Source organism: Sander vitreus, chromosome 13 (genome assembly GCF_031162955.1).
Source record: "Sander vitreus isolate 19-12246 chromosome 13, sanVit1, whole genome shotgun sequence".
NCBI classification, from domain to species: Eukaryota; Metazoa; Chordata; class Actinopteri; order Perciformes; family Percidae; genus Sander; species Sander vitreus.
In genome coordinates, this window is record NC_135867.1 from 27,011,752 (window position 1) to 27,039,626 (window position 27,875).

A 27,875-nucleotide genomic window follows, 5' to 3' on the forward strand; every position below is an offset into this window, starting at 1 on the left:
CATTACTAAGAAATATATATACAGTGGTGCAAAAAAGTAGTCAGCCAACAATTGTGCAAGTTCTCCCACTTAAAAAGATGAGAGGCCTGTAATTTTCATCATAGGTACACTTCAACCATGACAGACAAAATGAGAAAAAAAATCCAGAAAATCACATTGTAGGATTTTTAATGAATTTATTTGCAAATTATAGTGGAAAATAAGTATTTGGTCAATAACAAAAGTTCATCTCAATACTTTGTTATATACCCTTTGTTGGCAATGACAGAGGTCAAACGTTTTCTTTAAGTCTTCACAAGGTTTTCACACACAGTTGCTGGTATTTTGGCCCATTCCTCCATGCAGATCTCCTCTAGAGCAGTGATGTTTTGGGGCTGTCGCTGGGCAACACAGACTTTCAACTCCCTCCAAAGATTTTCTGTGGGGTTGAGATCTGGAGACTGGCTAGGCCACTCCAGGACCTTGAAATGCTTTTTACGAAGCCACTCCCCATTCATTCTTTCCTTTACGAGATCAGTCGTCCTGGTCCCTTTGCAGAAAAACAGCCCCAAAGCATGATGTTTCCACCCCCATGCTTCACAGTAGGTATGGTGTTCTTGGGATGCAACTAAGCATTCTTTTCCCCCTCCAAACACGACGAGTTGAGTTTTTACCAAAAAGTTCTATTTTGGTTTCATCTGACCATATGACATTCTCCCAATCCTCTTCTGGATCATCCAAATGCTCTCTAGCAAACTCCAGATGGGCCTGGACATGTACTGGCTTAAGCAGGGGGGACATGTCTGGCACTGCAGGATTTGAGTCCCTGGCGGCGTAGTGTGTTACTGATGGTTGCCTTTGTTACTTTGGTCCCAGCTCTCTGCAGGTCATTCACTAGGTCCCCCCGTGTGGTTCTGGGATTTTTGCTCACCGTTCTTGTGATCATTTTGACCCCATGGGGTGAGATCTTGAGTGGAGCCCCGGATCGAGGGAGATTATTAGTGGTCTTGTATGTCTTCCATTTTCTTATAATTTCTCCCACAGTTGATTTCTTCACACCAAGCTGCTTACCTATTGCAGATTCAGTCTTCCCATCCTGGTGCAGGTCTACAATTTTGTTTCTGGTGTCCTTTGACAGCTGTTTGGTCTTGGCCATAGTGGAGTTTGGAGTGTGACTGTTTGAGGTTGTGGACAGGTGTCTTTTATACTGATAACAAGTTCAAACAGGTGCCATTAATACAGGTAACGAGTGGAGGACAGAGGAGCCTTTTATTTTCTCATTTTGTCTCTCATAGTTGAAGTGTACCTATGATGAAAATTACAGGTCTCTCTCATCTTTTTAAGTGGGAGAACTTGCACAATTGGTGGCTGACTAAATACTTTTTGCCCCACTGTATATAACTTCAGCCATTGTCTGTATGTATATAAAAAAGTTTAGTCTTAACAATCTAAGTTATTTACTGTAAAATTAAGATTTTTTTATATACAGTGCATGCCATTGTTTAGCTTTATGTCTAAACCTCTGGGTAATAAAAAATACTTTAGCACAAAATAAAACCCAACTATCCTCTCCCCCTTCATCTTCCCTGCAGGCCTGAGCCTGATGCCCAGCTCGGCTCTGGTGGAGCTGCTGGACCGGGTGGAGGCAGCCATCCGCCAGTACTCAGAGGAGCTGGTCAGCCAGCTGGCTCGGCGGGAGGAGCTAGAGTTTGAGAAAGAGGTGAAGAACACGTTCATCACGGCCCTGATGGAGGTGCAGAACAGGCAGAAGGAGCAACGGGACAGCAGCAAACGCCGCCGCCGCGACAAGGCCCTGAGCCTGCAGGGGGGGGACACGCCACCTGTGAACGGAGGGAACACAGCCTCCACAGGCCACACGGAGAAGACAGGGAGCATGCCTGTCAAGGTGAGAGGCTCTATACGTGTGTGTGTGCACGCCTGATATTTGACACAGGATTCTCCCTTACATTCCACTCTGTGTGTGTCTGACTAATTATGCCACAATGGGCCAGTGATGTGCCAAGAATTGCATCCCCAAAGGAAAACTAAAGATTTTTTTGTATTTTGGGTCAGAAATGATTGTTGCTGCCCGCAACCTGGATGCAATTCTCAGCAGGCATGCAAAACTCAGCACACCACCCGATTTACTAAGAAAATGGCGTTGTGCCTATGTGCACTGTGGTTTTCATTGAGTTAAATTAGAATATGGTGAAAGCGCACAGTGTCTGACAACTCTCCCACTTCCCTCCCTCTGACTGTTGGCATAATGGATCTTAGGCCCATTAAGTGTCTTCCAGGAAAGATCCTAAAGTGACCAGTCGTCTTCATACAGTAACAGCTCAGTCCTGTCCTGTAACAGGGAAATAACTTAATGGATTTTCCCTCCGTGCAATGCCGCAGCAGTGTTTTATGTGGGGACTGCTGGGTACCTGAGGCTGCATTGCTAAAGTAATATGAATGATGGCTTAATGATGCAGATGTAATATGAACAGTAATTACATCTAATAAGCTAATTCAATCAGAGACTTTATTTCAGTAAAATAAGTTTAATGAACATGGTGCATAATAGTTTGAAATGTTAGTCTTTGGCGATTAGACTTTATCGCAATGTTAATTTATAAGGGGTATAGAAGCCGTTGATGTATAGGAATATCCCCCCCGATGGAGTCTAGACACTGGTGGAGGTGATGAAGGGATAAAGGAAGCCCAAAGATCTGGATGGATGGGATGTGAAGCTGGGCTTCTGATGGAGGAGGAACCCCAGGAGCCGGGAATGATGGGAACAGGAGGTGAATGGGGCGGAGGAGGGTTGCATCGATTCTGCCTGAAATGACAGCAGCAGAGAATATAACAGGTTTAAAGTTTGACTACAACAACGCGATAGCTCATGGAGATTTGTGGCAAATCTGGTTGGTTTAACTGAGAGAGTAAATGCCCACGTTCAATTGACGCTGAGCTTCATTAATATCTCACCATAATGTGATGTTTGTGAGATGCTGATAGGTCTGTTCTGTACAAAAGAAATACTCAGTCAGCTTGATCAAGGAAGTGATGGTCAGAACCTTGTAACTGTGTGTGCGTGTTTGTTTTGTGTGTGTGTACACTGCAGCGTTTCAGCATGGAGGGACTGTCTAACATCCTGCAGACGGGCATCAGACAGACATTTGGAAGCACAGGGAATGAGAAACAGGTACGGTCAAAGTTCAAATGTTTAAAAAAGTGTGACATAACAGAGCATAGTAACATTAGAGCAGTATTTCCCAGCAATCACTGCATATGATAAAGTATGGGGCCATTACTGTGGCAAAACTATTTGCACGGCCCTTAAAGGCCACGAGCCCCAGTAAACTACTATATATACACCACTGCCCTAGTCCACTACAGACTTAAAGGACATACACAGGGATGATTGGCCTCCTGTATGTCATTTGATCCCTGTTGATAGTGTTAGTAATACGTATGGTGGCCGACGCACCGCAACTTAATGAAAAACACGCAAATAGACAAAACACAAGCACGTTAAGAAAACATCTTTATTAATTTGACAACGCATGCGCAGCATTTAGCAAACACGCTGCAAAAAGAAAAGCATACAAACTCAAAAACGAGAGAGAGCTGGGGCACGTTCAATCTCAGAACGGTGTGACAACTGCTTTGAGATCATAGACTGTAAATATTAAGCCCGTTTGAGGTTTTCTCTTGTTTGGTGGGTGTCTCTAGTTTATTGGCTCAGATCACAGGTGATACCCAATCAGCAGAGATGTGTCTGTAAACACGTAATAAAAAGGCAGAGCGCTCTCTCCCTGTGGGGTCGAAAATCAAGCTGTCCCACTCAGCTCTCCCCCTAGAGGACTGGAGAACTTCCATTGTGTAATCTGGACGCAGCATTTTTTTTGGGTTGTGTGCTTTTCTTTTTGCATTTGGTTGTGTTGTGTGTATTTTGCTGTTTTCTTAATTTGCGTGCGTTTCATTAATTTGCGGTGTGTTTGGCCCTGTCGACCACTGTAAGAAATGTCCCCGTTTTTGTCCATATGAATTATAGCCGACTGCACATATACAGGGTACAAAATTACCGAGCCAAATGCTGGTTAAATAATATGCATGTGGCTGGTAGATTTGATTCACTCTATATTGAGTGGCTGGTAACATTTGAACGTTAATGAGCCATTTGACGAGTGGACAAAAAGGTTAATTATGCACCCTGCACATACATGAATGAAGTTAGATTGTGTTTTTCAGCTCATCATGGTTGAAAATGTACTATGTCTGTTTTGCCCCAGGTATTGCTGGATGTAAACAAACCTTTTTCAGCACCAGATAGTATTTATAACTTACATTTAGTATTACGTCTGTGTATTAAAAGATCCGTCAATAAGCTTTGGAGTGATAGCAGGGTTGAATATTGTGTTTAGAACTTGATGGGTACCCTTGTAAACATTTAGATCACAGGTTGTCCCTTTAACCTCTCACTCAGTGTTAAAAAGTGTTTGCAGTGTACAAACTGACAGTCCATTGACTTTTAAAGGAATTGCCTGCTACAGCCATGAAGCCGGTTAGCATAGCTTATCATAACGACTGGAAATAAGGGGACTGTGCCTGGTACTAAACCTCCAAGACACACTCATAAGCACAGATTATAGGTGGGATTTCTAGAGACCTCTAACCTCAGCAAAGCTGGTTTCCAGTTTCAAAGCTAAGGTAAGTTATCCAAACTATCTCACAGCTGCAGCTTCATATTTAATAGACATGAGAGTGGTATCAATCTTTTCTTTAATCTAACTCTTGGCAAGAAAGAGATTACGCATATTTCCTAAAAGGTTCAACTATTGCTTCTCAGGTTAAGCACTGTGTTGACTTCTCTGAACCTCTCTGTTTTCAGTATCTAAACACAGTTATTCCATATGAGAAGAAAGGCACCCCTCCATCTGTTGACGACCTGCAGATGCTCACAAAAAGTGAGTATAGCCCAGAACATTTGTATCAGAGGCAAATAAAAATGACATGGTGGAACAAGGTGTATACCCAGAGTTGATACACTGTATTTCTTCCCTGTAGTTCTTTATGCCATGAAGGAGGACAGTGAGAAGGTGCCTACACTGCTGACTGACTACATATTGAAAGGTAAACACCATAACATAAGTTGAAATACTTCTGTATTTGCTCGATAAAGACCTATTCGTCTATTGATAGCTTACTACACAAAAGAACAAAGGTATAATCACAGCAGTGGAACTTACAGTATGTTCCCTGATTGGAACATTGTCTGGTAAATGCAGTTACTGCACAATTGAACTTTCTCATTTTGCTACAAGAATCACAACAGGCATACCACTGGGAATTATGAATGTATTTTAAAGTGCTCATATACTCATTTTCGGGTTCATAATTTATATCCGAATAGGTTTACATGGTTTAATTTTCAAAAAAACATTTTTGTTGTATTGCACCTCCTTTCACCCTGTGTGTTGAGCTCTCTGTTTTAGCTAGAGTGAGACATCTCACTGCTGTAACATCTTTGTTGGGAGTCACACATGAACAGTAGCTAGGTAAGGACTACTAGCCAGTCAGAAGCAGAGTATGAGGGCGTGCCATGCTAGCAGCTAGGCGAGCATTATAACGTGTGTTCCAAAGTGACCACGTTTGTCTCTGAAGTAAAGGCTGGACTACAATAGAGCTGTTTGGAGCAGTTTGTGAACAGTGTTTTCTGTTGGAGATGGTAACTCCCTTTGGGCTTTTTCACTTTTTAAACCTATAACGTGCACAAAAAGATATATAACACAATAAAGGAAAGGGAAAAAGCCAAAAAAACATATGAGCACTTTGACATTTTTTAAAACTACAGTTACAGCGGGGGCGGCTCGGTGGGAAACTTAGATAACGTGAGTCATATTTTCGCATCTCCAGTGAGCTTTTAGCACTGACTTAAGGTAGGGCCCTATGAGTGTCTTACAGCGTTTTTAAATTCTTAATTTCGTGATTCCATCTATGATTCTGTTATCACAGTAACTATAAGGACAAATCTGACGCAAAATGAAGCTAGGGGTTTATAACACGTGTACCGAGTCAACTGTTCTCTGGGATTTGTTTTCATGCTATCGGAAGTGACCAGTTTTAGCCCAAACCGCTAATTAGCTTATAACGCTAGTCGTAGTAAAAAGAAATCACTATTTCTATACCAGTAACAAGGCTCAAACAGAGACAGTTTATTAAAAATATAGTTTAGAAAGACAGTACTGTTCACGTATACAGGCGGGCGCCATCTTGGGAAAACAGTCCAGTGGAACGCCGTGTAACCAGTAACATAGTTCAAGCACGGCGTTCGTGGTTCGACTGGTCATGATTGTTTTCCCAAGATGGCGCCCGCCTGTATACGTGAACAGTACCGTCTTTATAATCTTTTTAATAAACTGTGTGTACACTTACAAAGTTCTCAATGCTTGGGTTTACATGTAGGGACCCTCATTACGCGAAGTGTGGTGCTATTTTGAGCCTTGTTAGTGGTATAAAATAGAGATTTCTTTTTACTTTACCCTCTGCCCCGACGACTAGCGTTATAAGCTAATTAGCTGTTTGGGCTAAAACTGTTCACGTTAGATTAGCATGAAAACATATCCCAGAGAACGGTCGACTCGGTACACGTGTTATTGACCCCTAGGTTCATTTTGCGCCGGGTTTTTCCTTTAATGCTGTCATCAGTCTGGGACTGGCCCCAGCCGGGCCCTCAGAAAAATAAGACACTCGTCACCTGGCTTAACAACTTTTCTGGTGGGAAACCTTGAATGATGTAACTGGTATTCACTGTTTTTCCTCCCTAGTCCTGTGTCCTACCTAAAGCCCCCCCAGGCCAGAGGCCACAGTGTGACGGAGGATCTTTCCAACCCTCCTTTGGCCCAAGCTGCATGAGCCCCCCCCCCCCAACCATTATCAACCATGGATCCTCACCATGGACGACATTGTACTCGACTCAACTAGGACTACTGCCTTTCACTGAGCTCACCTTCTCCCGTCCTGCACATTAAGCTCAGGCCAGACCCAAAATGCCCGCCATCTGAATAGTTAAGCAAGCAGGACAGCCTATCCCACTTTTAAAGGGACTTCACTAATGGAGCATGACATGCTATTAAATATCACAACACCACTTTGTTACAGGGATACGTTACCGTTGCTTTCCTTTTGTTCCTCTTAACAGAATCTCAATGATGACAAGATCATTCATAAACTGACCTGTTAACCACTGGGCTCTGTTGTATTCATTGATTTATAAGCACTAACTACACTGTAAAATACATGAAATACCATACTACATCTACAAGTGATCATCTCCCCGTACTGTTTCAGATGAAACAAAAGCCATACACCTTTTTCTGCCAACTTAGTACTGTAGCTCCACGTGGATGAAAAGAACCACTATTACGGGTGCAGTGCATTATCAAGCTTTTTTTCATCTCTTCTGGTTCGCTTCACTATCTGAATATCCAGTGCTCTGACTTTTTTGAAATTTATTTGACTTTGTATCGGAATATTTGATATAAACACTGTTGCTGATTTTTTTTCTACTTTTATTTACCGTGTCATTTGAGTGAAAGGCTTCAGTGCATTCCACCCTGTATCACTGAGTTTAAATTGGATAAACTATCATCCCCTGATGAGATGGGCTCATTTCAATAATGACGTGCATATTTATGACTTCCTTTGCGCCATGTAGGTGAATGTCACATCGCTAATTGCAAATTCTAATAAACATTCTACCCTTGCGGTGACTGAATCTGCTTCCTTCTGTCTTTACCTTTTGACTCACAGGTAACATGAGCAACGCTGATGAACGGTGAGAGGACAATAGGAGTATGAAAACATGTTACACAGGCCCTTGTCTAATATTTAATATAATTTAAGCTCTACTGCAGATTTGTTTTAAATCATATCAAAATATTCTTTAGACAGTTGCTCCAGGATGTCACGATCGCAACAATTCACCCAAATTCAACCAATCACTGTGAATTCGGTGCGACTCGCAATTTTGACCAATAACTGGCGTTTCCCGCAACTTCAACCAATCACAGCAGTCCCACGTGCCAGACTTTGTATCAGTATGTGACTCAGAGCCACTGACCAAGCAGGAGTGAGAACGGGTTGACGTAACACACGTACGGCACCAAATTCATTTCATTGTTTCTGCTATAAGGACGAGACGTGTGACTCAAACATCTCACATTCACCAACGTACAGCCAAAGACCGTGCAAAAATATTCAGACCGTCCTGCCAACCTGTATATATTTTAACATCAATCTACGCTGTGGCGATTTTTTTCACTCTAAAGCCGCTGAAAGCTGCTGCAGTTTCAATCCTTCCGGCTCTCTGCAGTGGGCGGGGCTGCTGCTCAGTTCCTCCCGCAACTGACACACACGCGGTGGATGCAGAAAAAACACGAGATGAGACGACACAATGACCTAAATGGAGGACAGCTACTCTCGTTATTGTAAGTGCAATGATGAGTTAAAGTCCAAAAAGTACTTTATCAAACCGTATGAATGGATAGTAAAATAACTAACAATGGAAAGATCAACAAGCCACTGACACATATGTTCACATTTGATTCATTCAATAAATTATTTTTTGTCTTAAATCCACCAGCCATTTTCATATTATACCAACATTTGCAGCATCCTGAGCCTTTTTGGAAAGGTTACTAGGAAATCTCAGCCCAGAGTAGTTTTATTCTCCCCGAAACAAGTTTCCTTTTATTTTTTAAGCAATTTTCACTGTCTCTCGCAACTTCATTGCTACCAAAAACATCGCAACTTTTATCGCAATTCTTTACAAAAGCTCCCGCAAAGTCAGGCGTTTTGGGCCGCAACAATCTAAAAAAAAGGCCACGAAATCCTGGAGGGACTGACTAGATGTACCTACTCCACCCTCACTAAAAAATATGGAATCTATGAATATGAAGCTGTTGTTAATTTTAAAAGTTGAACTGCTGGACACAAGAAGTCTATGCATGTGACCTGGAGGCTTCAGGTTTCCACATCACCTTTGTCTAAGTTGTATAATTGCTTTTGTTGATGAAACAGAGATGAGCGTCACATTTTCTGGACTCTCCCTTTGAAAGAAATGCAATATTATCTGTATGGCTACACGTTATTCTCTCAGATTACTTACTTTCACCCTACGCATTGCAAAATGATGTTCGTCCTATCATAAATAGCAAATATGAATCATTCTTCGTTTCAGGAATATCTAATTCTATGAGGATCTGTGGTATCCTAACTATAATATTAAGTTACTAGAAATGCATATCTGTCAGTTATTTTGTGGATACTTACTTATTAAGACTAATACTTAATTTCCTTACTTTGTTTGAGACTTGCTTAGAAGGTATCTGCTAATGAATGTTCCAGTACGAGATGCTGTTGTAGCAGGTGCAGATTGGTGACAGAAGAGGTCATCTGGTGCCACATATTTCCATTAGAAAAACTCCATCTGTAATGAAAAGAAGAAATACATTTAGTTGCTTGTAGTTTCTACTAGCGTAATGGCTGCCGACATAATTAACACTCCGGCCAACACTGGTCAATGTCGCCGCCTAGTGGTGAGGAGTGCAAATGACTTTTACACCGCTAGAGACTGTCTTTCTTAGCTGTTAACTACATATAAGCATCTTCAAATAAAAATAATTAATATACAAGAAACTAAACTGTATGGGGGGGGGTCCTATGAATAACATATTTACATATTAACATAACATATTAACCTCATAAACCTGGCGCCACACCCTTGCCCACTTTCAAAAATAAAACGTCACCTTTTACACAATAAACAGCAATAGACATGTTATGGATCTATTCTTGAATGATTCAATGGTTGTCACCGAAAGGCATTCAAACTGTCTCTTTTAAACCTCCCTTCCTTCACTTGTATACATTTAATGATTGCAGGAGAAGTAATTACTGTTTAACTGAAACTCAATGCCATTACCTCAGCAGACTAAACCATCCAAATTGTTTTTCAAAAGTTATAAACATTTTCAACTTATTTAGATGAATCCTCATCCTTAACAGACTCTCAATTAACGGCCAACACTATCTTATCGTCTGTCACCACACCTAAACTCTTTGCATGTTAGACACCATGAATTATACGTCCATCAATGTCTTTACATTAGTATACTGATTTTCAACACGGTATCAGTGCAAAGTTCATTCAGTCTTTTCAGTGTGTTCGGACATGTAAGACAGAATTTCTTTCTTTTTAATGCAATGTCTTTTCAGTCTCTAACACCAGTGTCTTTGACATTGTCCCTACATTTGTGAGAGTCCAAGGCCTCCGAGAACAAGGTGACGGTGTCTGTACCTCAATATTGTCTATACCTATCTCCCTGACGTTGGGTTGACCCAATGTGTCATAAGTCAGTTTGTGTCCAATAGACTGACCAAAAATCTTTGAAATTGGTCCAGTACTGAGTGAGATTGCAGCGACGAGCCCAGCGCGAACCGAGCTGCCATGTAACCTAATGGGGCAACTGTGCAGCCTTGATTTGTGTCCAATGTGTTTGTATTTTGTTTTTTGCTACTGACGGGCTCAGATCGTTACTAAAAGTGTCTGACAACATTATCGATCTCAGGACGCGACTTTTTGTCTGAAGACAGCAGTGTGGAGAGTGGAATGCAAGTCGAGAAAAAAGGATTCGGCGGTGTAACGAATTCACACCGCCGATCGGCATGCTGGGTAACATCATAGCTGCTAGTTAGCCAGGTAGCATACCAGTCTGTTAAGCTGGGAGAGGCTCCGGTCACTACTGCACATTCAAGAACAGAGGATAAAGAAAGACCGGCTCCTCTTTTACCTGCTTGTACTGTCCCCACATTCTCATCACCATATGGAGTCTGCAGTATTTTGAGCATAGCTCTAGCTGTGTTCATTGTCACAGAGAAAACCTGACTGATTCTTTGGATGGTTTGTGGTTTTGATCGGCGCACATTTCATTTTTTCACTACTTATTCAATCACATTGAATCCAATGATTGGTTATACAGTCACACTGGGGTCACTAGACACTATAAATGGACTAGCACTATCTAGTCTGGGTGTTGGTCACAGTCTAAGTAAAACTCCACCCAGCCATCAAAAGTTTGATTTGCTGCTAATGTGACCAATAGCTCTGACAACAGTGGCCAGCCTGTGCTGCATGGAAGGTGTTGCTTTCTCCACTTATCATTGACTAAGCTTGCCTGAGCTCCAGTGTCCCACAGAGTCTCAGTCTCCACATTGTCTAGATGACACTAGGGCCGCACAATATATTCTTTTTTTTTTTTTACACATCGCAAAAGGCTGCAACATATCGTGTTAGCTGAAAGAAAATATGAGTAGAAATCTGCACTTCAAAATGTAACTTTCAATCTTTTTTAGTGCTGCCTTTTATTATTATTTATTATTCAATGTTCAATAAAAGAATGAAAAATGATTTCCTTTTATTATTTTTAAATTCAACAAGCAAGTAGTTGTATTTTAGCAGAATACTGAAAGCAGCAGATATGCAGAACTGAGTACATTGCCCAGGTAGATTTTTTTTCTTCTTCCAAACGACGATGTATTTTCTACAGCGCACAAAGACCAGCAGCCTCCAGCCCCTCCCCCTCGTGAAGTCACACGCCGCGTACATGACAGCGTCAACAATCACTTCAGGCTCAAGGCCGTTTTATGGTTGTGCGTAGAATCGACGGCGTACCCCTGCAGACCCCTCTGCTTCTACGCCGGACCCTACGCCGTAGCCTGACGTCACCTCTCGAAAAAATTTAACTACACGTCGCTCGGCCGTGGCTTGGTAGCATTGCATTCCCCCCCGACTCATTTCGTGGTTCTCCTTCTCCATAAACAACATGAAATCAAGGAGAGGGTTAACTTTTCCTGCTCCAGATTTCCCACCGTGGTCAGAAAGAACAGGGGAGACACTTTGTTTCTCTCACTATGACTCTAGAGTCGCTAATCGCTGTGAAGATAATCACTGTCACTCTCTCACCACACACACAGGCTCGACTTACGTAGGCTACGGAGAAAAGCTCTGTGTGGAGCCTCCGCAGAACCATAAAATGGCCTTCAGAGGCTATGGTTAGTAGTAACGTTAGCATGCTGCTGCTGCTCTTGCCGTGGGATTAACTGTACTAATAAAACGGTAGAAACACCCCGGCCACAGCGCTGTGAAAGCTCCCTGAACGTCATTTATCAGAGTCTGGTTGAGGAGTGAACCCTCTTGTCAGTCGCATGGTCTTGTGTGGGGAGGTGGGATTCCTGGCAGAGAGAGACCGAGAAGAGAAAACGCTAGTTGAAAGTTGGAGCAGTTTGCAGTTAAGGCACCGTCAGAGTAAATGAGCGATATCCGCCGTGTTACTCTGTGCCCCGTTTTCTCCCTTTCATTCCAAACCACAGTTGACAACCTGCAGGGGGAGGCGGTGGAGACAGGCTCGGACATTGTGGGGGGGGGCATTCACAACTAGCTAAATGTCGACAGTATTAACAAAAACACCTACGTTTGCTCCAAGGCAAGAACATTCTAATGTTAGCTAGCTAACTCAGCACAGCATTGCTTGGAAATAATGACAGTTCTTTGTTCATAATACATATATTTGAACGTAAAATAAAGACAATTCCGGTGCAAAACCAACCTAGGAGTTAATAACAGATGTGTACCCACTCTGTCGCTCTCTGGGACATGTTTTCAAGCTAGTGCGGACCGCTGATTAGCTTAGAACGCTAGTATTCGGGGCACAGGGAAAGTAACAACAAATCATTATTTATACCACTAAAAAGAATCAAAATATCACCACACTTCAACGGTAGCATAATGAGGGTCCCTAAATGTAAACCGAAGCATTGAGAACTTTGTAAGTGTACAGACAGTTTATTGAAAAGATAGATTATAAAGACAGTACCGTTCTCATATACAGGCGGCCGCCGTCTTGGGAGCTACTGTCTCTCTCTCTCTCTCTCTCTTTCAATACTAGCGTTGTAAGCTATCAGCGGTCCGCACTAGCTTGTTTCAAGCTCCTAACACATTAGATTAGCATGAAAACATGTCCCAGAGAGCGATGGAGTGGGTACACATCTGTTATTAATCATCCTTAAGATGATTAAAGGCAAGACGGAGTCTCACTGACATACTTTAAAATATATTTCAGCATTTGTTAATCGCTAAAAATATAAGCAGGAGAATGTTATCATTGCAAAGTGTTCAAGCTTGTATTTATTCCACAAGATTTATGGATAAACTGTTTGATTTATAATTATTAGATTATTTTCAAATGTCACTTACCCTGCTGTGCATGAACATAGCTGTTCCTCAATTTGTGTGTTTCCCATTTGAATGGTCAGCGTATGAGGCGGCTCACATTATTGCATGACCTATAGGCTTTAGCTTCAATTTTGATGAAATTATTCTCATCGGTTGCATATTATGTGGTGGATATATCCCTCGAATGCATACTGCAGTCCCTTTTGTCTTGCTCTCTCAGATATTTCACCTGTTCGCCATAAATGACTAATTATCTCCTTGGGAATGTCTGACACCGGTGAATACATACTGTAATGGACGTGCCAGGCACGAAAGCTTGACAGGCGTAGCAACAGTAACTAAGGAGGGCGGGGCTTAGCGAAGGGTCAATTTATCGTCCAGTAAAATGTGTTATCGTGACAGGCCTACCTGTATCCACAACTTTATGGACTCGGGCCAGAATAAAACTCGAGATTTTATTAAATTGGCTGCAAAAGTTTTAAACTACAACTCAGGGTTGTTTGAATGACTGATCTAATCAGATGAGATCTAAATGAGTGCAACAGGACATGTAAAGTACAGAACAGCATGTTTGGATCCCCAAATCACAGATGAATACACTTCAAAAAATGAACAATGATCTAACAAACAAAATGAACACAAATTGACTTTAGATAGCCCTAGTCCTATATGATTTAACAGGAAATAGGAGGAAACAATGTTGAGATTTAAAATAACGGAACTGGCCGTATGGATCATAGTATAGTATTATATACTATATATTTCATCTGCTGAACCGTTAACATTTGGCACAAAGAAAAAAAAAGATTTAATTGACAAAGCGCATCATGGCGACACTTTCCTGTCATTTGTTTTAAATTCAACAAAAATGTGTTGTATTTAATGGAGGATATGTTTATTCATAATTAAAATTGAAAGTCCAAAGAGTAAACGAAAAGAGATCAAATTAAATATATTATTTTACTCTGCTGGGAATAATCAGCCATAACGGAATTTAATTGAATTTAACTGAATTTGGAAAAAGCAAAACAGTTGCTGAAAACTTATTTTCATTAAAGTCTTCACAAAAGTCACGTTATTTTGTTGTTTAGATGCTTTTAATAAGAAGCAGCGCAATCAGGAAATGTTGGGATAGAGAAGTGTACTGGAGTTGTTAGTGCTCCTTTTAGTCCTGGTGAGTTTGTGTTTGAGGCCACATGGACAGACATGGAAGAACACTTCCCCCTAGTTAAATAACAGCCCTCCTCCCTCAACTTGCTCATCTCTCCGTTTTCCAGGAGTTGCAGACGGTGAGCTCCCCAGCAGTCAGCTCCCCCTGCTGTCCCTAAGGTGCCTCTGCACCCCCTCCGTTTCAGACTCTCCCATGCCCCCCTCATTTACATTTACCTTTGAAAACGCCCAGCGATAAATCGAAGGTGAATGTAAAATGTCAAAGGGAAATTGCCAAATGGAAAATTTCAAATTATAAAGTGCAAAGGCTAAAATACAATTATTTGGTTTTTTTCTGTGAGGTTTCAATTGAAGTATTTCCATTTAAGCTGTTCCATTTCCCATTTGGAGTTTCATATTTGATGTTTCTCTTTTCTTATTTCCATTTTCAATGTCATCTTCTAATTTGAGCATTTAGATTTAAGCTTTGTATTTTAAATTTGACTTTTTCATTGCCACTTTACATTTTCAAATTATCATTTTACATTTCACCTTTGCTTTTTCAATGTCCTTTTTCTTTTTTAAATTCCATTAGGGCTGATTATTTCTAGCAGTCTAGTAAAAAAGTAATATTTTTTAATTTGATCTCTTTTCGTTTTCTCTTTGGACTTTCAATTTTAATTATGAATAAATAGATCCTCCATAATATTTTAACAGAATACTGGAGGCAGCAGAAAGGCAGAACTGAGTGCATTTCAATATCTGTTTATTTATCACAAGTCAGCCCTAATAACTATCCTGAAATTGTTTCAGATGCAGCATAGTCTCGCAATATTTTCATCTGTATCATCTTTTAGTCTAATTAGTTTAATACGTAAATAGTTTATTTCTAAATTATCTGCTGATGTTATGTAGTCATTGTTTTCACCTTCGTTTGACTAGTTTATTACTGAACCCAGCCATCACCATCACATCCTGAGCCACCCACCACCACAAGTAAATTCTCAACCTGTGGGAAACACTGCTTCCCAGTGAGCTGTATGAGCTCAGCTTGGCACTGGCAGGGAACATAGCCCGTAGGATGTCACAGGTTGGCTGACTATTATCTGACTGTGTTGTAGCAGGAAGACTGTCTCTTTTCTCACCTGATGCCAGACGACTCAGGGCACGGCGGGGATAAGCCTTGGAATCCTTCCACTCATGGTTCACTACACTTTAGTTGATGACACGCCCTTTATGAGTTCAGGCTTTCCCAATGTCCACAGTACTGAGCTGACTTCATCCTGGAGCTGCCCCATGTTTCCTCTTTGGACTTAATCATGCTGATCTGGACTTTCTGGACTGGGTTCAAAGTAAGGACTGGGACACTCTTCTGTTCCTTCAGTCCCTTCTGGCTGGCACTCCAAAAATATGTAGCAGGTGCAGATTGATGACAGAAGAGGTCATCTGGTGCCACATATTTCAATTAGAAAAACTTCATCTGTAATGAAAAGAAGAAATACATTTAGTTGCACTGTAGTTTCTACTAGCGTAATGGCTGCAGACATCAACGGAAACTTTTGCAAAACTCTAGACAAAACGATAAACCAAAATGTCTTTCAGCATATTTTCTTCTAAACAACAAAATACTACACTGCCTCAGTTACAGAAAATACAGGAGTGACGCCAAGATCGAAAAGTGACTGATGGTCAGCCACTGTGGTACATTGGCATTTGCCGATGCCCTGGCAGTACATGCCACTCACTACAGCATCTGCTGGTGGCTGATGGCATATATGCCACTGTGGTACAGACCGATACACTCACTACACCGACCTGTGCCAGTTGTGTTCCACCGGCACACTGTTTAACGGCAGGTGGACGTTGGGCAATGGTCAGTGACAAACAAGTAATTTCGTATATTCTTGTAGATGTACCCACAGTATTAGAGCTAACATGGCTATTGTTGGCTTAATTCGCTACCTTAGTAGTTTATTCCATGGATGCCTATAACGTTACTGCTGGTGTTGTGCCGAAAAAAAGACTACCTGCCGAAATACAACTGCACGCCGCTAGAGGGCAATGTTGGTAAGTCTAAGTAGTTATGTGCACCAATATTACCAACTCATGGTGTGGCCCCCATCCTCCCCTGACCTCAACCCTATTGAGAACCTTTGGAGCATCCTCAAGCAAAAGATCTATGAGGGTGGGAGGCAGTTTGCATCCAAACAGCAGCTCTGGGAGGCTATTCTGACATCCTGCAAAGACATTCAAGCAGAAACTCTCCATAAACTCACAAGTTCAATGGATGCAAGAATTGTGAAGGTGATATCAAAGAAGGGGTCCTATGTTAACAAAATACTGTTTTCATTGGGTGGTTTGTTCAAAGAAATTCAACTGATACCCTAACCATTGGTGACTTGAAAATTATACTGACTGTCATTTGCATCGAATATTTAGGAAAATCAGTGTAAAATATAATTTGCATAATAATTTGGAACACACTGTAAATAGGTGGAAAGAAATACAGAAGCAAATTGTGTAATTGTCAGACTTTGCTATCCTGAGTTAGGGGAGTGCAGTCACATTTTGGCAGGCTCCATATGAACCCATGCCAAAAAAGGATGGATGCCCCCCCCCACTAAGTCAGGATTGTAAAGGCTGACAAAGACAAACTCAGGAGGTCATGACAACCAAAAAAAAGGACTCCACTTCTTTCTGCAACAGAGGGTGTAGTCAGATTTCACCGGCACCATGGACTGTATAATTAAACATATATTTTGGTGACTATGCTCGCCACCGTAGCCAGTCTGACTAATCAATAACAGAAATATAAGCCCACTAGAGTTAACCAAATAAAAGGCCTGTAACATGCACATTTCCCTCGTCCGTTCTTTTTGCCGGGATATGAGTGATGCTTTTGAAGGAAACATTAAGTAAGTAATTTTATACATCATTACCGATGTACCCTAAGCATAAATTAATATTAGAGCTATTGCTAACAGTAGAGAATTAAAGCTAACAACCTTAGAGCAAACTAAACTGTACTTTTCACCATAATAAAACGCATTCCATCATATAAAACTCCACATCGCGGAACATGAACCAGGCAGGCCTACAGACAGTGTTGTAACGTCATGTGAACACATAGCGCGATGTGGCTACCAGCGCCAGTTGTTTAGCCGTCAAAAGGTGACTGCAAGCCCAGCTACAGGGGCCATGGTAGTAATGTTAGAGTTTAGCCAGAAAAAGTTAACGTCATGCGGCGATGCATACAGATTCATTCTATGACAACAACCAATATGTACACACTCGTCACCATCTAACGTAATATCAATTCAGTTCAAGAGTGCTCCCTGTCTGGAATTTTAGATGCGATGCATCGCAAATGTGAGAACATTTCTTCACAAGCCATCCCTGGCGCATTTCCGCTTCGGTATGTATGCTTTGAGTATAAATACAGCAATGTCCGTCGCTTTGTGTCCACTCTCTCTGTAAAAATAGAGGTGAGCAGCGCGGCTGGTAAGTGTAGCAACTTCAGTTAATTTTAGTGAACTTGCTCTGTTGTGGGCAGTGACGCGTTGCATCCGTGCTCTACCTCCGATGAAGAGCAGCGTATAGCCACCTCTAAACTTTGTCAGAGACCCAAATGGGCCTCTGTGTCTGTCAGTCGGTCTGAATGAGATACTACCATATCAGCGGAGCAATAACATACACAGCAGACTATATTACAACTCTCCAAATCGCAGAGAACATAGATGGGAAGAGTTATATTTTGAATGTGCACAAAGATGTAAACATGAGCAGAAATCTTGCTGAAACACATCTAAGCTATTGAAGTCCAGGGGTTTATAAATGAATTAATATATGATTCACATGAATAAGTGCCACATGCACATTTAAAGAGATTTACTTCCCCAACAAAAGACACAAAAGAGGTGGTAAGAGTTAATTAGGCCTACATGTGTGTTGACTCAGCAGAGATAATGTGAAATAAGAAAAAGTTGATCTACAAGAGAATAGTTGAAAGTAATACAGAATGCCTGAGGGCCTTATTTTTCTATATTTTCAATTGTTTCCAGCATAAATTGATGTAGAAAAAGGTAGAAATAGGTGCATACAAATTCAGTGTTTAATGCTCAAAATGATCCTCACAAAATCTGGAAACAAAACCTATGCCACTGGGCTGCCAGGCCAGCTGTGACTGGTCCAGATGTTTGTGCCAGCTCACCAGGGGGGCAGATACTGGGAAACTTTGGGCCACTATTGTGCTTCTCTAACCTCTGGGCATCTCTAAATGTAACTGTAAATAATTCATTAAATGTTTCATAAAATGAACAAATAGTCTTTCTTTTCCCAAAAACACAGAGGATGAGGGCCAAACATTACTGGGCCTTGGCACAGAAAATGTTTGAGAAAGGCTGTGATATAACACATGCACAAAATGAGCCATGCTGTGTCTTTTGTCTTGCTGTTGGTATTTTTCAGTCTATTTTCTGCAGGACCTTATAAAAGGTCCTGGAAAGGCCTTGATTGAAGAATGAATTTCCCTCACTGCCTAATCTAATGAGGTTTGGTCTTTGGCCACCAGTCCCCCTGGTGTCCAAAGAAAAAAAATCTCACTCCAAGGTTTTTTGAAAAGTTGGCAGCTCTGAAAATGGGTTTTCACTCACCAAGGCTGAGGGCTCTCTAAGAAAAAAGGTGACGTGCGGTTCTTCCTCTGGGCAAACTTAACTTATTTTATAAGCTAACCACTCCATGTTAAACCCAAGGGGGTAAGCTTCTCCTCACAAAGCGTAGGTCCTTTGGCGCAATTTTGATGCTAACAAGCACTTACCCCCGTTAGCATTCCATTGGCTGCCATTCATTTTGACGTCACTTTGACAGCGAATAACTTTACATCTGAAGCGTTTAAAGACTCTATTTGTCCATTGTTTATTTCTAAAGAAACACGACAATGTATAAAAGGCTCCATTACCTTGTATCTCACGTTATGGCTCCGTTTGTGTCATAATCACGGGACTTACTGTCGCATAGTAGAGGAATTACCGTATAGTACAGGAGAAGCTCTCAGGCAGTTTGGACTTACATTAGCTGTTTAAGTTTAATTACTAATGTTAACTAGCATTTTAGTGATCAATAATTAGCCTGTGTCTATGTTATCTCCTTATATACCTACGCTCTCCGTCTCTGCAATATTGGGAATGATTGAGATTTCTCTTGGCACAGCTACCAGAAGACTTACAACCTTCAGACAGGTTTCTCACGTCACATTTACGTCGTCTCTCTCAGTTGGAGGCTGCTCAGTAACGCTCAGCGCTCACTGGAAAGGTGCTTCTAATATTCTTCACTTGTCTCCGTCCAGAGCAACGGGATCTATTATATACTGTCTATGGTTAAACCACGGTTACTTTTACCAGCAGTTTGAGTGATGACAATATCCCGAGACTGGTGGGCACCAAGGCGTTTTAATTCCAGTTTCTCCTCCAAAGGGTTCAAACCTGTGCCCCACTCTTGACACATTCAGTCTGCCGTAGTCTAGCGCAAACACGGGAGAACGCAGTCTGAAGCAGCAAGGAAGAATGTGAAATAAAATCCTACCACAAATTATATGCAATTTAGGAAAATGTTATATTCATAGAAGACAATGCATTATAGATGACTCTTGAATTAATTAAAAATAACATAACATTTGTTTGCATTTCTTCCTGTTGGCTGTGCCGCACCTGCCCCTAATGACCAGTCGCCACTGGCTACAACCCAGATTTAGCTAACTGCAGTGCTAGCGTGTGTGATGCTATTAATGTATTATTAAACTATAAAAACACGACAGCTATGCAACACAGATTCATCTAACACAAGGGATAACATAAACGCTAAATTACTTCTGGCTGTGAATAACAAAAATAAACCAAATCATCACAGTTCACACACCACGTCAGCCGAACGGTAAAGCACAGACTTAGCTAACAAGCTAACTGCAGTGTGTGATGCTATTAACGTACTAAATTATAAACACGCGCATCAGGAACAATATTCACTAAAGTGAAGACACTAACGTATTATCATGTTTTGATTCATAATGCTTATTTACCTGTAATTAACAGAAGAAAGACATTTGTTGCACTGTAGTTTCTACTAGCGTAATGGCTGCCGACATAAAGTTTAGCAAAACTCCCGGTAGTTCCGCTTAAAGTTCACACTGCCATTCACTGGTCAATGTCGCCGCCTAGTGGCGAGGAGTGCAAATGACTTTTACACCGCTAGAGACTGTCTTTCTTAGCTGTAACCAGAGCCATACTCTGGCTGTAACTACATATTATAAGCATCTTCAAATAGAAATAATTAATAGACAATAAACTAAATGTAGACGGGGTCCTATGAATAACATATTTCAATATTTACACATTTCTTGGAATGCAACATTATACCAGCTTCACTCCTCATTTGATTAATCAGAAACAGGACTTCAAATATTACAATGTGTACAAATTAAAATGTCTATAAATAGGAGGTACTCCCTGTTACCTCAGGACAATGATGTGCAGAAAAGGGTTACGTTTATTACAGTTTAAGTTTCCTCTCCCCCTCTCATGTATCTCCCAAACAGAGTTAACTTGCTGCCCTCTGGTGGTTCACTTTAACTAAATAGTAACCGAAAAACATCTTCTATAAGAATTTAAAATGAATTAGGATAGTTACTTTACTTCAAATAGTGCGTGTAACCACTTAGCTACTAAAGATTGAATTCTATACCACCATTGATGAGATTGTGCATTATTAGAAAATACATGTTGTGGATATACAAATTGTTTCTGAAATGATGTTCCAGGAAATGTAAATGGGTCACTTTTGATACATGTCCCTCCTGTACTGGCCCTTCATGGCCAGCGGAGGGCAGATGATGACATGGCTGCACTGCAGCTACATTTCTGATTAATAAACATACTATACAGTCCAGAAGCCATTTAACGTGTTTCTGGTTCAAGTCATCCTGCTGAGCTATAGCACTGTTTCATTTATTGAATGGAATCACAAGTTTTGATTAACATCCTTTTCTAGAAAAGATCCCAACTAAGAATCTGCTTTGGGATTTAGCAGTGGTGGAAGAAGTATTCAGATCCTTGAGTAAAAGTACTAATACAAGTCCTGCATTGAAAATGTTACTTAAGTAAAAGTATGTAAGTATTATCAGGAAAATGTACTTAACGTATTAAAAGTAAAAGTACTGAATGCAGAACTCTCCTCCCATTGTAGAAAGTGTAAAGGATCCAAACAGTTGTGTTTAATGGTCTAATCATCTCAGCTGGACTTGTAGGCCGTTATATTGTTGGCTAGTTTACTTTAGAATAAAACATCAGATTTTATAAACTTCATGTGTTTTGTGTGCAGAAATCTTAATGTGTAAAGCAACTAGTAACTAAAGCTGTAACAGATGAATGTAGTGGAGTAAAAAGTACAATATTTCTCTCTGAAATGTAGCCGAGGAGAAGTAGAAAGTGGCATGAAAAGAAAAGACTCAAGTAAAGTACAAGTACCTCAACATATGGACTTCAGTACAGTACTTGAGTACATTTACTTAGTCAGTGCACCTCCATGCTGTAAGCTTTTAAATACGGTTTAAATCTTAAAAAGGCCATTTTGGAAGCTTCATGGAAACACACACACACACACACACACACACACACACACACACACACACACACACACACACACACACACACACACACACTGAACTGATCATTTGTCTTTTAATTGAAAATTTTATACAAAGCGTTTTCCATGAACATAAATATGAAGGATGAGTGCACACTGCACATCAATGTCCACAGTTTAAGCCTACTGCATACATGAGCACAGTTATACAATCCATCATGGTTTATAACTCACTGACACGGAGCACTTCTCTAGCTCTTATACATCACTGTATAAAAATAAAGGCAATACATTGTAATGTCCATAATGTACACTTTTTAAACAACCCATTCACAGGTGAAAACCCTGTAGCTGTCCCATCAAAATCATTTCCTCACAACTTCCCACATGAACTCTTTCCGTTTTGCTTCAATGTATTAAAAACAATACAAACCTCAACTACACTGCCAACGCTTCGAGACACAACTACCACTGTCCTGTCCAGCCTGGGTCAAACAGAGAACAATGTTCAGAAATCATCCGGAAATAGGTTTCTCTTCAACATCGTCACGTTCCAAGCGATTCATTTGAGAATTGTGTTACTATTTTGACATCCTGTGCCCAAAAATATGCTCCAGTGTAACGACAGTATACAGCAGGATAGATGTTGATCACGTAGGATCACTTTTGTTATACATATATCTGTTTTTCTTTTCTTTTCCAAATCCAAATGATATTTCAACAGGCATTGGTGTGACTTGAAAGTGGCCAGAGTAAGAAAGAAAAAAGCCTCGATTAAATATACTCGGAAAGCATGTATTTGATACCACAGTTCATGTTCAGTGTAAATGTGCTAAGATCATGGGCCATCTGGATACATTCTGACTCTGCAATAAAACTAAGCTGACATTGTTAATATGGTCAGAAGCTATCATGAGCTACAGCTGTTCTTATTCATACTGACTGAACCGAGATCTCAGCAGTGTAATACATGAATTATTGTGTATTAAAAAGATGCACAGTTGGGCGCCCAGATAGCTCAGTTGGTAGAGCAGGCGCCCAGGTTTGACTCCGCCCTGCAGCCCTTTGCTGCATGTCATCCCCCTCTCTCTCTCCTTTCATGTCTTCAGCTGTCCTGTCAAAAAAAAAGGCTGAAAATGGCCAAAAAATAATCTTTAAAGAAAAAAGATGCACAGATATTTCCTTTATTAATAGACATTTTTGAGCCAAAATCCAGTGTTTATTTGTTTCAGTAGGGTTAAGCCAACTTATATTTGACAATATTCTGTAAGCTTGCTTTAAATTTGCAGATGTACTCCGCCGTTTTGGGGGTCACATAATAACGGCGAGGGGTTGTTCCCCATAAAATGAAATAAAAGTTTGGGCGTGAATTGGGTGAATTTTTATGCAACAATTTACGGTGCAAATGTCTTTTTTTATGTAAAGGAAATGATTTATTTTAAGAATATTGTACATCTCAACAACAAATCTGTTAGAGAATGACCTTGTTAAAGCCAGAAGCTCCAGAGTTTAAATCTACATAAATCTCTCTTTATTTTTCACTTCCTGTTGTATTCTTGAACCCCCCGATGTAGCAAAGTAGACACAGGTCTTGTTTTCTGTACATGTTTTGAGCCCCCTGAACGGTTATTTTTTTGGACCTCTTTTGAGGAGTGGGTTGTCTTACAAATTCTTTGAAGGTGACAAATCTACCTCTTCAAAATATTAGGGGGGACATATCCTCTGCATCCCCCCCAAATCTACGCCTATGTACTCTGCCAACTTTAAGGAGGAACAGTGAGTCTTCCCCATCCTCTAATGATAGGAAATGGTAGCAGATCACTAACTAGGCACCTTCAAGAGTCTTCAAAACACCGTCATGTTAGTGTTAACTCATAACAGCTGCCTGTTGCCATGACTTCAATGAAAATCAAATGGGAAAGGTTTGTCTAAAAAAAGCCTTTTGTGAATCAAAATCCCTCCCTTTTATATTGATATAAACAGATTCTTCTTCCACGGACCTACACTAGAAAATAAACTACAACATATAAAGAGAGCATGTTGAAATAACGAAGTGTTACATACTGTATATCTTTGGTTCAGGCTCCAGTGTTGCAGGCAAACATACAACCTGTCTTATATGTTCCATTGAGGCTGTGGCTGACACTACGCTATGCAGTATGTCACACATGTATCAGAAAATAAATATCCTATTTACAATTTCCGTTCTGCAGGCAAGTGAAATTAGGACAAGTGTGGACTCGTGTACTAGCAAAGTCACCGTACTGCAGTTCTGAATAGTGCTCAATATTATAAGAAGCTTTTGCTAATCTGTGTTTAAAGAATTGAGTCTAAGAGCATTTTATAAGCTGAACCACTGACAGAAGTAAAGCCAAAAAAAGGATTAGGATACTTTGCAATGTCAAACTTTATCATATTTATAACGTTATCTTATCTCTCTCTTGTCTTGCTCTGAAAAAAAGATTCATTAATAATACATAGATCTTTATATATTACACCCAGTACTCACTAACTTCACTTTGAGCAACATTCTCTCCTCTGAACAGTACTTATATTTTGTGCTTAAACCTATTTTGGTCTTGATAATTCCTCCTTTTGGGTAGTTTTTGAGTAAAGATGAAGGACCTGCGTAACCCTCTTCTTATTTCATCTGTATATTCATCTGTGAGACTCGCACGCCCATGATGATCCATACGCTGCTCACTCTGTGGAACTAGTGTGGCAGGAGGAACCAATACATAACATGACATTTAAAAAGCTACATTTGAAAATAACTAAATACGGCAAATAAAATATTAGAAATGCAACGATTAAGTACAAAAGAGGATACTGGACAAATGTATGAAAATCATATCTATACATAGTTTGCAATGTATACAGTGCATACAGAATATAAAAGACTTAAGTATACTTAAAGCAAGTAAACAGTCTGCAGCAATCAAGCTTCTTAGCGCGAAAGCAAAGTGTCAAAACGTGAGTTTGACCTTTTCATCTACTGTAATTCTTTGCTAAATAGTAGTTAACCTGTTCCCTTTAAAAATTCAAACCAGAGAGAGTGTAAAGAGCCAGTGTTCCACCGTTTTTGTCAAAAGCACTGTTTTGTCAGCGCAGGCAGCAGGCGTTAGACCAGCGATCCGGCCTGGTTCTGTGCAGGCACCATGATGGGCACACCTCCCATGCGGGTGATGTTGGAGGCTGTGACGGTGGAGGTGGGCAGCGGTGGCGGGGAGGGAGCCGCCTGGAGCTGCGGCTGCGGCTGGCTGTAGGCAGCATGGGACAGCAGCTGGGCCTGGGGCAGCTGGGCCTGGGGCAGCTGGGCGTAGCGCTCCGGTCTGGGCAGGGATCTCCCATTGGTGCCGGCCTCGGGAGGGACGGCCTGGCCACGGGGCAGGGCGGTGTTGTTGTTGTAGCTGTAGTGGCTGGGGGTGGGGGTGGAGGCTCCCTGGTGGCGGGACGGGCGGTAGCCAGCCATGCTGCCCGTGGCGGTGATGATGGAGGCGGTGTCTGAAGGGGGGCGCTGCGGGTACTGCTGCAGGTGGTGGTGGTGGTGGGAGGGTTCTTTATGGTGGGGGCTGGAGGCGATGGAGGACAGGGTGCCATTCTTGGAGATGGTATCTGAACCCAGGCCACCCTTTGCCCAGGACACGTGCTTAGGAGCCTGAGCGTCCTCCCTGGACGAGGACAGGACACACAGTCAACTCACTGTTTACACTAGTGATGAGCAACTTTGTATTTTTTTTTATCTTTATTTTTAGATAGATATTTAATGTCCCATGTCTGTTTCACACACATGGCAATATACACGGACACATACATCAATAATAACATAGAGACAGTTACAGTATCTCACAAAAGTGAGTACACCCCTCACATTTTAGTAAATATTTCATTATATCTTTTAAAGGGACAACACTGAAGAAATTACACTTTGCTACAGTGTAAAGTATTAAGTGTACAGCTTGTATAACAGTGTAAATGTGCTGTCCCCTCAAAATAACTCAACACACAGCCATTAATGTCTAAACCACTGGCAACTAAAGTGAGTACACCCCTATGTTAAATTCCCATAGAGGCAGGCAGATGTTTATTTTTAAAGGCCAGTTATTTCATGGATCCAGGATACTATGATCCTGATAAAGTTCCCTTGGCCTTTGGAATTAAAATAGCCCCCCACATCATCACATCCCCTTCACCATACCTAGAGATTGGCATGGTTGTATTTCAGTTAGCCTTATAGCTGGTTTGATTTGCATTGAGAGATGATCTTATGGAAAGTACCCCATGCCAATCTCTAGGTATAGTGAAGGGTATGTGATGATGTGGGGGGGCTATTTTAATTCCAAAGGCCAAGGGAACTTTATCAGGATCATAGTATCCTGGATCCATGAAATAACTGGCCTTTAAAAATAAAGATCTGCCTGCCTCTATGGGAATCTAACATAGGGGTGTACTCACTTTAGTTGCCAGCGGTTTAGACATTAATGGCTGTGTGTTGAGTTATTTTGAGGGGACAGCACATTTACACTGTTATACAAGCTGTACACTTAATACTTTACACTGTAGCAAAGTGTAATTTCTTCAGTGTTGTCCCTTTAAAAGATATAATGAAATATTTACTAAAATGTGAGGGGTGTACTCACTTTTGTGAGATACTGTATATAGACACATACAGTAAAAACAAGCACATTTACAACAACGACACCAGATCTATACAAAGTCAGCAAGATAGTTTGTTCAGCAGTGCTTTGGCAGAAGCGACAAAACTTCTGCCAAAGCGAGTCCTTCTAAACCTCAGAGTCCTGTATCTGCGGCCAGGACCCAGATATTTTTCTTGTATTCTATCCTAATTATTATTTGTTGTATATCCTGTATGTGTGCTGTGTGTCTTATATTTTGCTGCTGTAGCGCTGAAATGTCCCAATTTGGGATCGATAAAGTCTATCTAACCTAATCTAATCTTAATGAAGCCTCTTGAAGCTACATTAATTAACAAGCAACTTTTTTGCCTCCATCTTCAAGGCTTCACATGAACTCACTTGATTTCGTTGGCCATGTCGTCCTCGTTGTCTCTCCGCCTCTTCATCAGGAAAACGAGGCAGATGAGGAGGAGGAAGATGAAGCCAACCACTGAGCCCACCGTGGCGCCAACAATCATTCCCACATTAGTGGCTACAGGAAGAATCAGGGGACACAGTAATTACATGTCACCAAAGCACATATGTCTACGTAGCATACATACTGTTTTTGGGAATGTTTTTTTTCTGTCTCAAATGAGTGTGTAAGATAGGAATTGTCGCATTATAAGTATTCAAACACTAGCTTAACCACAAACAGGTCTGATTCCAACTTGTATCATTTCTCGTTGGCAATGTTGTAATAGAACAAATACTTTGTTACTGTACTTAAGTGGAATTTTCTGGTATCTGCACTTCACTTCGTTATTTATATTTCTGGAAACATTCACTTTTCCTCTAATAATAATCAAAGTTTTTCTTTACTTCTACTTCTAATACTTAAGTACATTTAATATTAGAAAATGACTTTCGATACTTAAGCACACTAACAGATACTTAAACTCACTCAAGTAATATTTTAAAAGGTTAACTTCTACCAAAGTCATTTTCTGGTAAGATACTTGTACTTTTACTCAAGTATTGCTTTCAAGTACTTTGCACAAGACTGGTTGTTGGGTGCTATACGTACAGGTGACGATCTCCAGGTTGATGAAGCAGCTCTCGGCTCCGGCCGAGTTGCTGGCCGTGCACACGTACTTCCCTGACATGTTACTGCTCAGGTTGTTCAGCTTCAGAGTGCCCATCTTCTCATCTAA

At 40.9% G+C, this 27,875-nt stretch overlaps 1 protein-coding gene and 1 long non-coding RNA gene across 2 annotated transcripts in view; both read right to left on the reverse strand.

Annotated features, from left to right (window-relative positions):
• Positions 1-2,541: 2,541 nt before the first annotated feature.
• LOC144527726 (uncharacterized) lies at positions 2,542-15,924 on the reverse strand. Its single transcript, XR_013502847.1, has 3 exons — positions 15,556-15,924; positions 9,330-9,457; positions 2,542-2,803 (listed from the first exon to the last, which is right to left on the reverse strand). It is a non-coding gene; the product is annotated as an uncharacterized LOC144527726 (long non-coding RNA).
• A 7,289-nt stretch (positions 15,925-23,213) lies between these two features.
• Positions 23,214-27,875, reverse strand: part of esama (endothelial cell adhesion molecule a) — a 77,944-nt gene continuing 73,282 nt past the window's right edge. The window contains exons 5-7 of the mRNA XM_078265500.1: positions 27,749-27,871; positions 27,082-27,214; positions 23,214-25,716 (exon numbers count right to left, since the gene is read on the reverse strand). Coding sequence (XP_078121626.1) covers positions 25,167-25,716; positions 27,082-27,214; positions 27,749-27,871 — 806 coding nt within the window. The 3' untranslated portion in view covers positions 23,214-25,166. The remainder of the gene's footprint in view (positions 25,717-27,081; positions 27,215-27,748; positions 27,872-27,875) is intronic.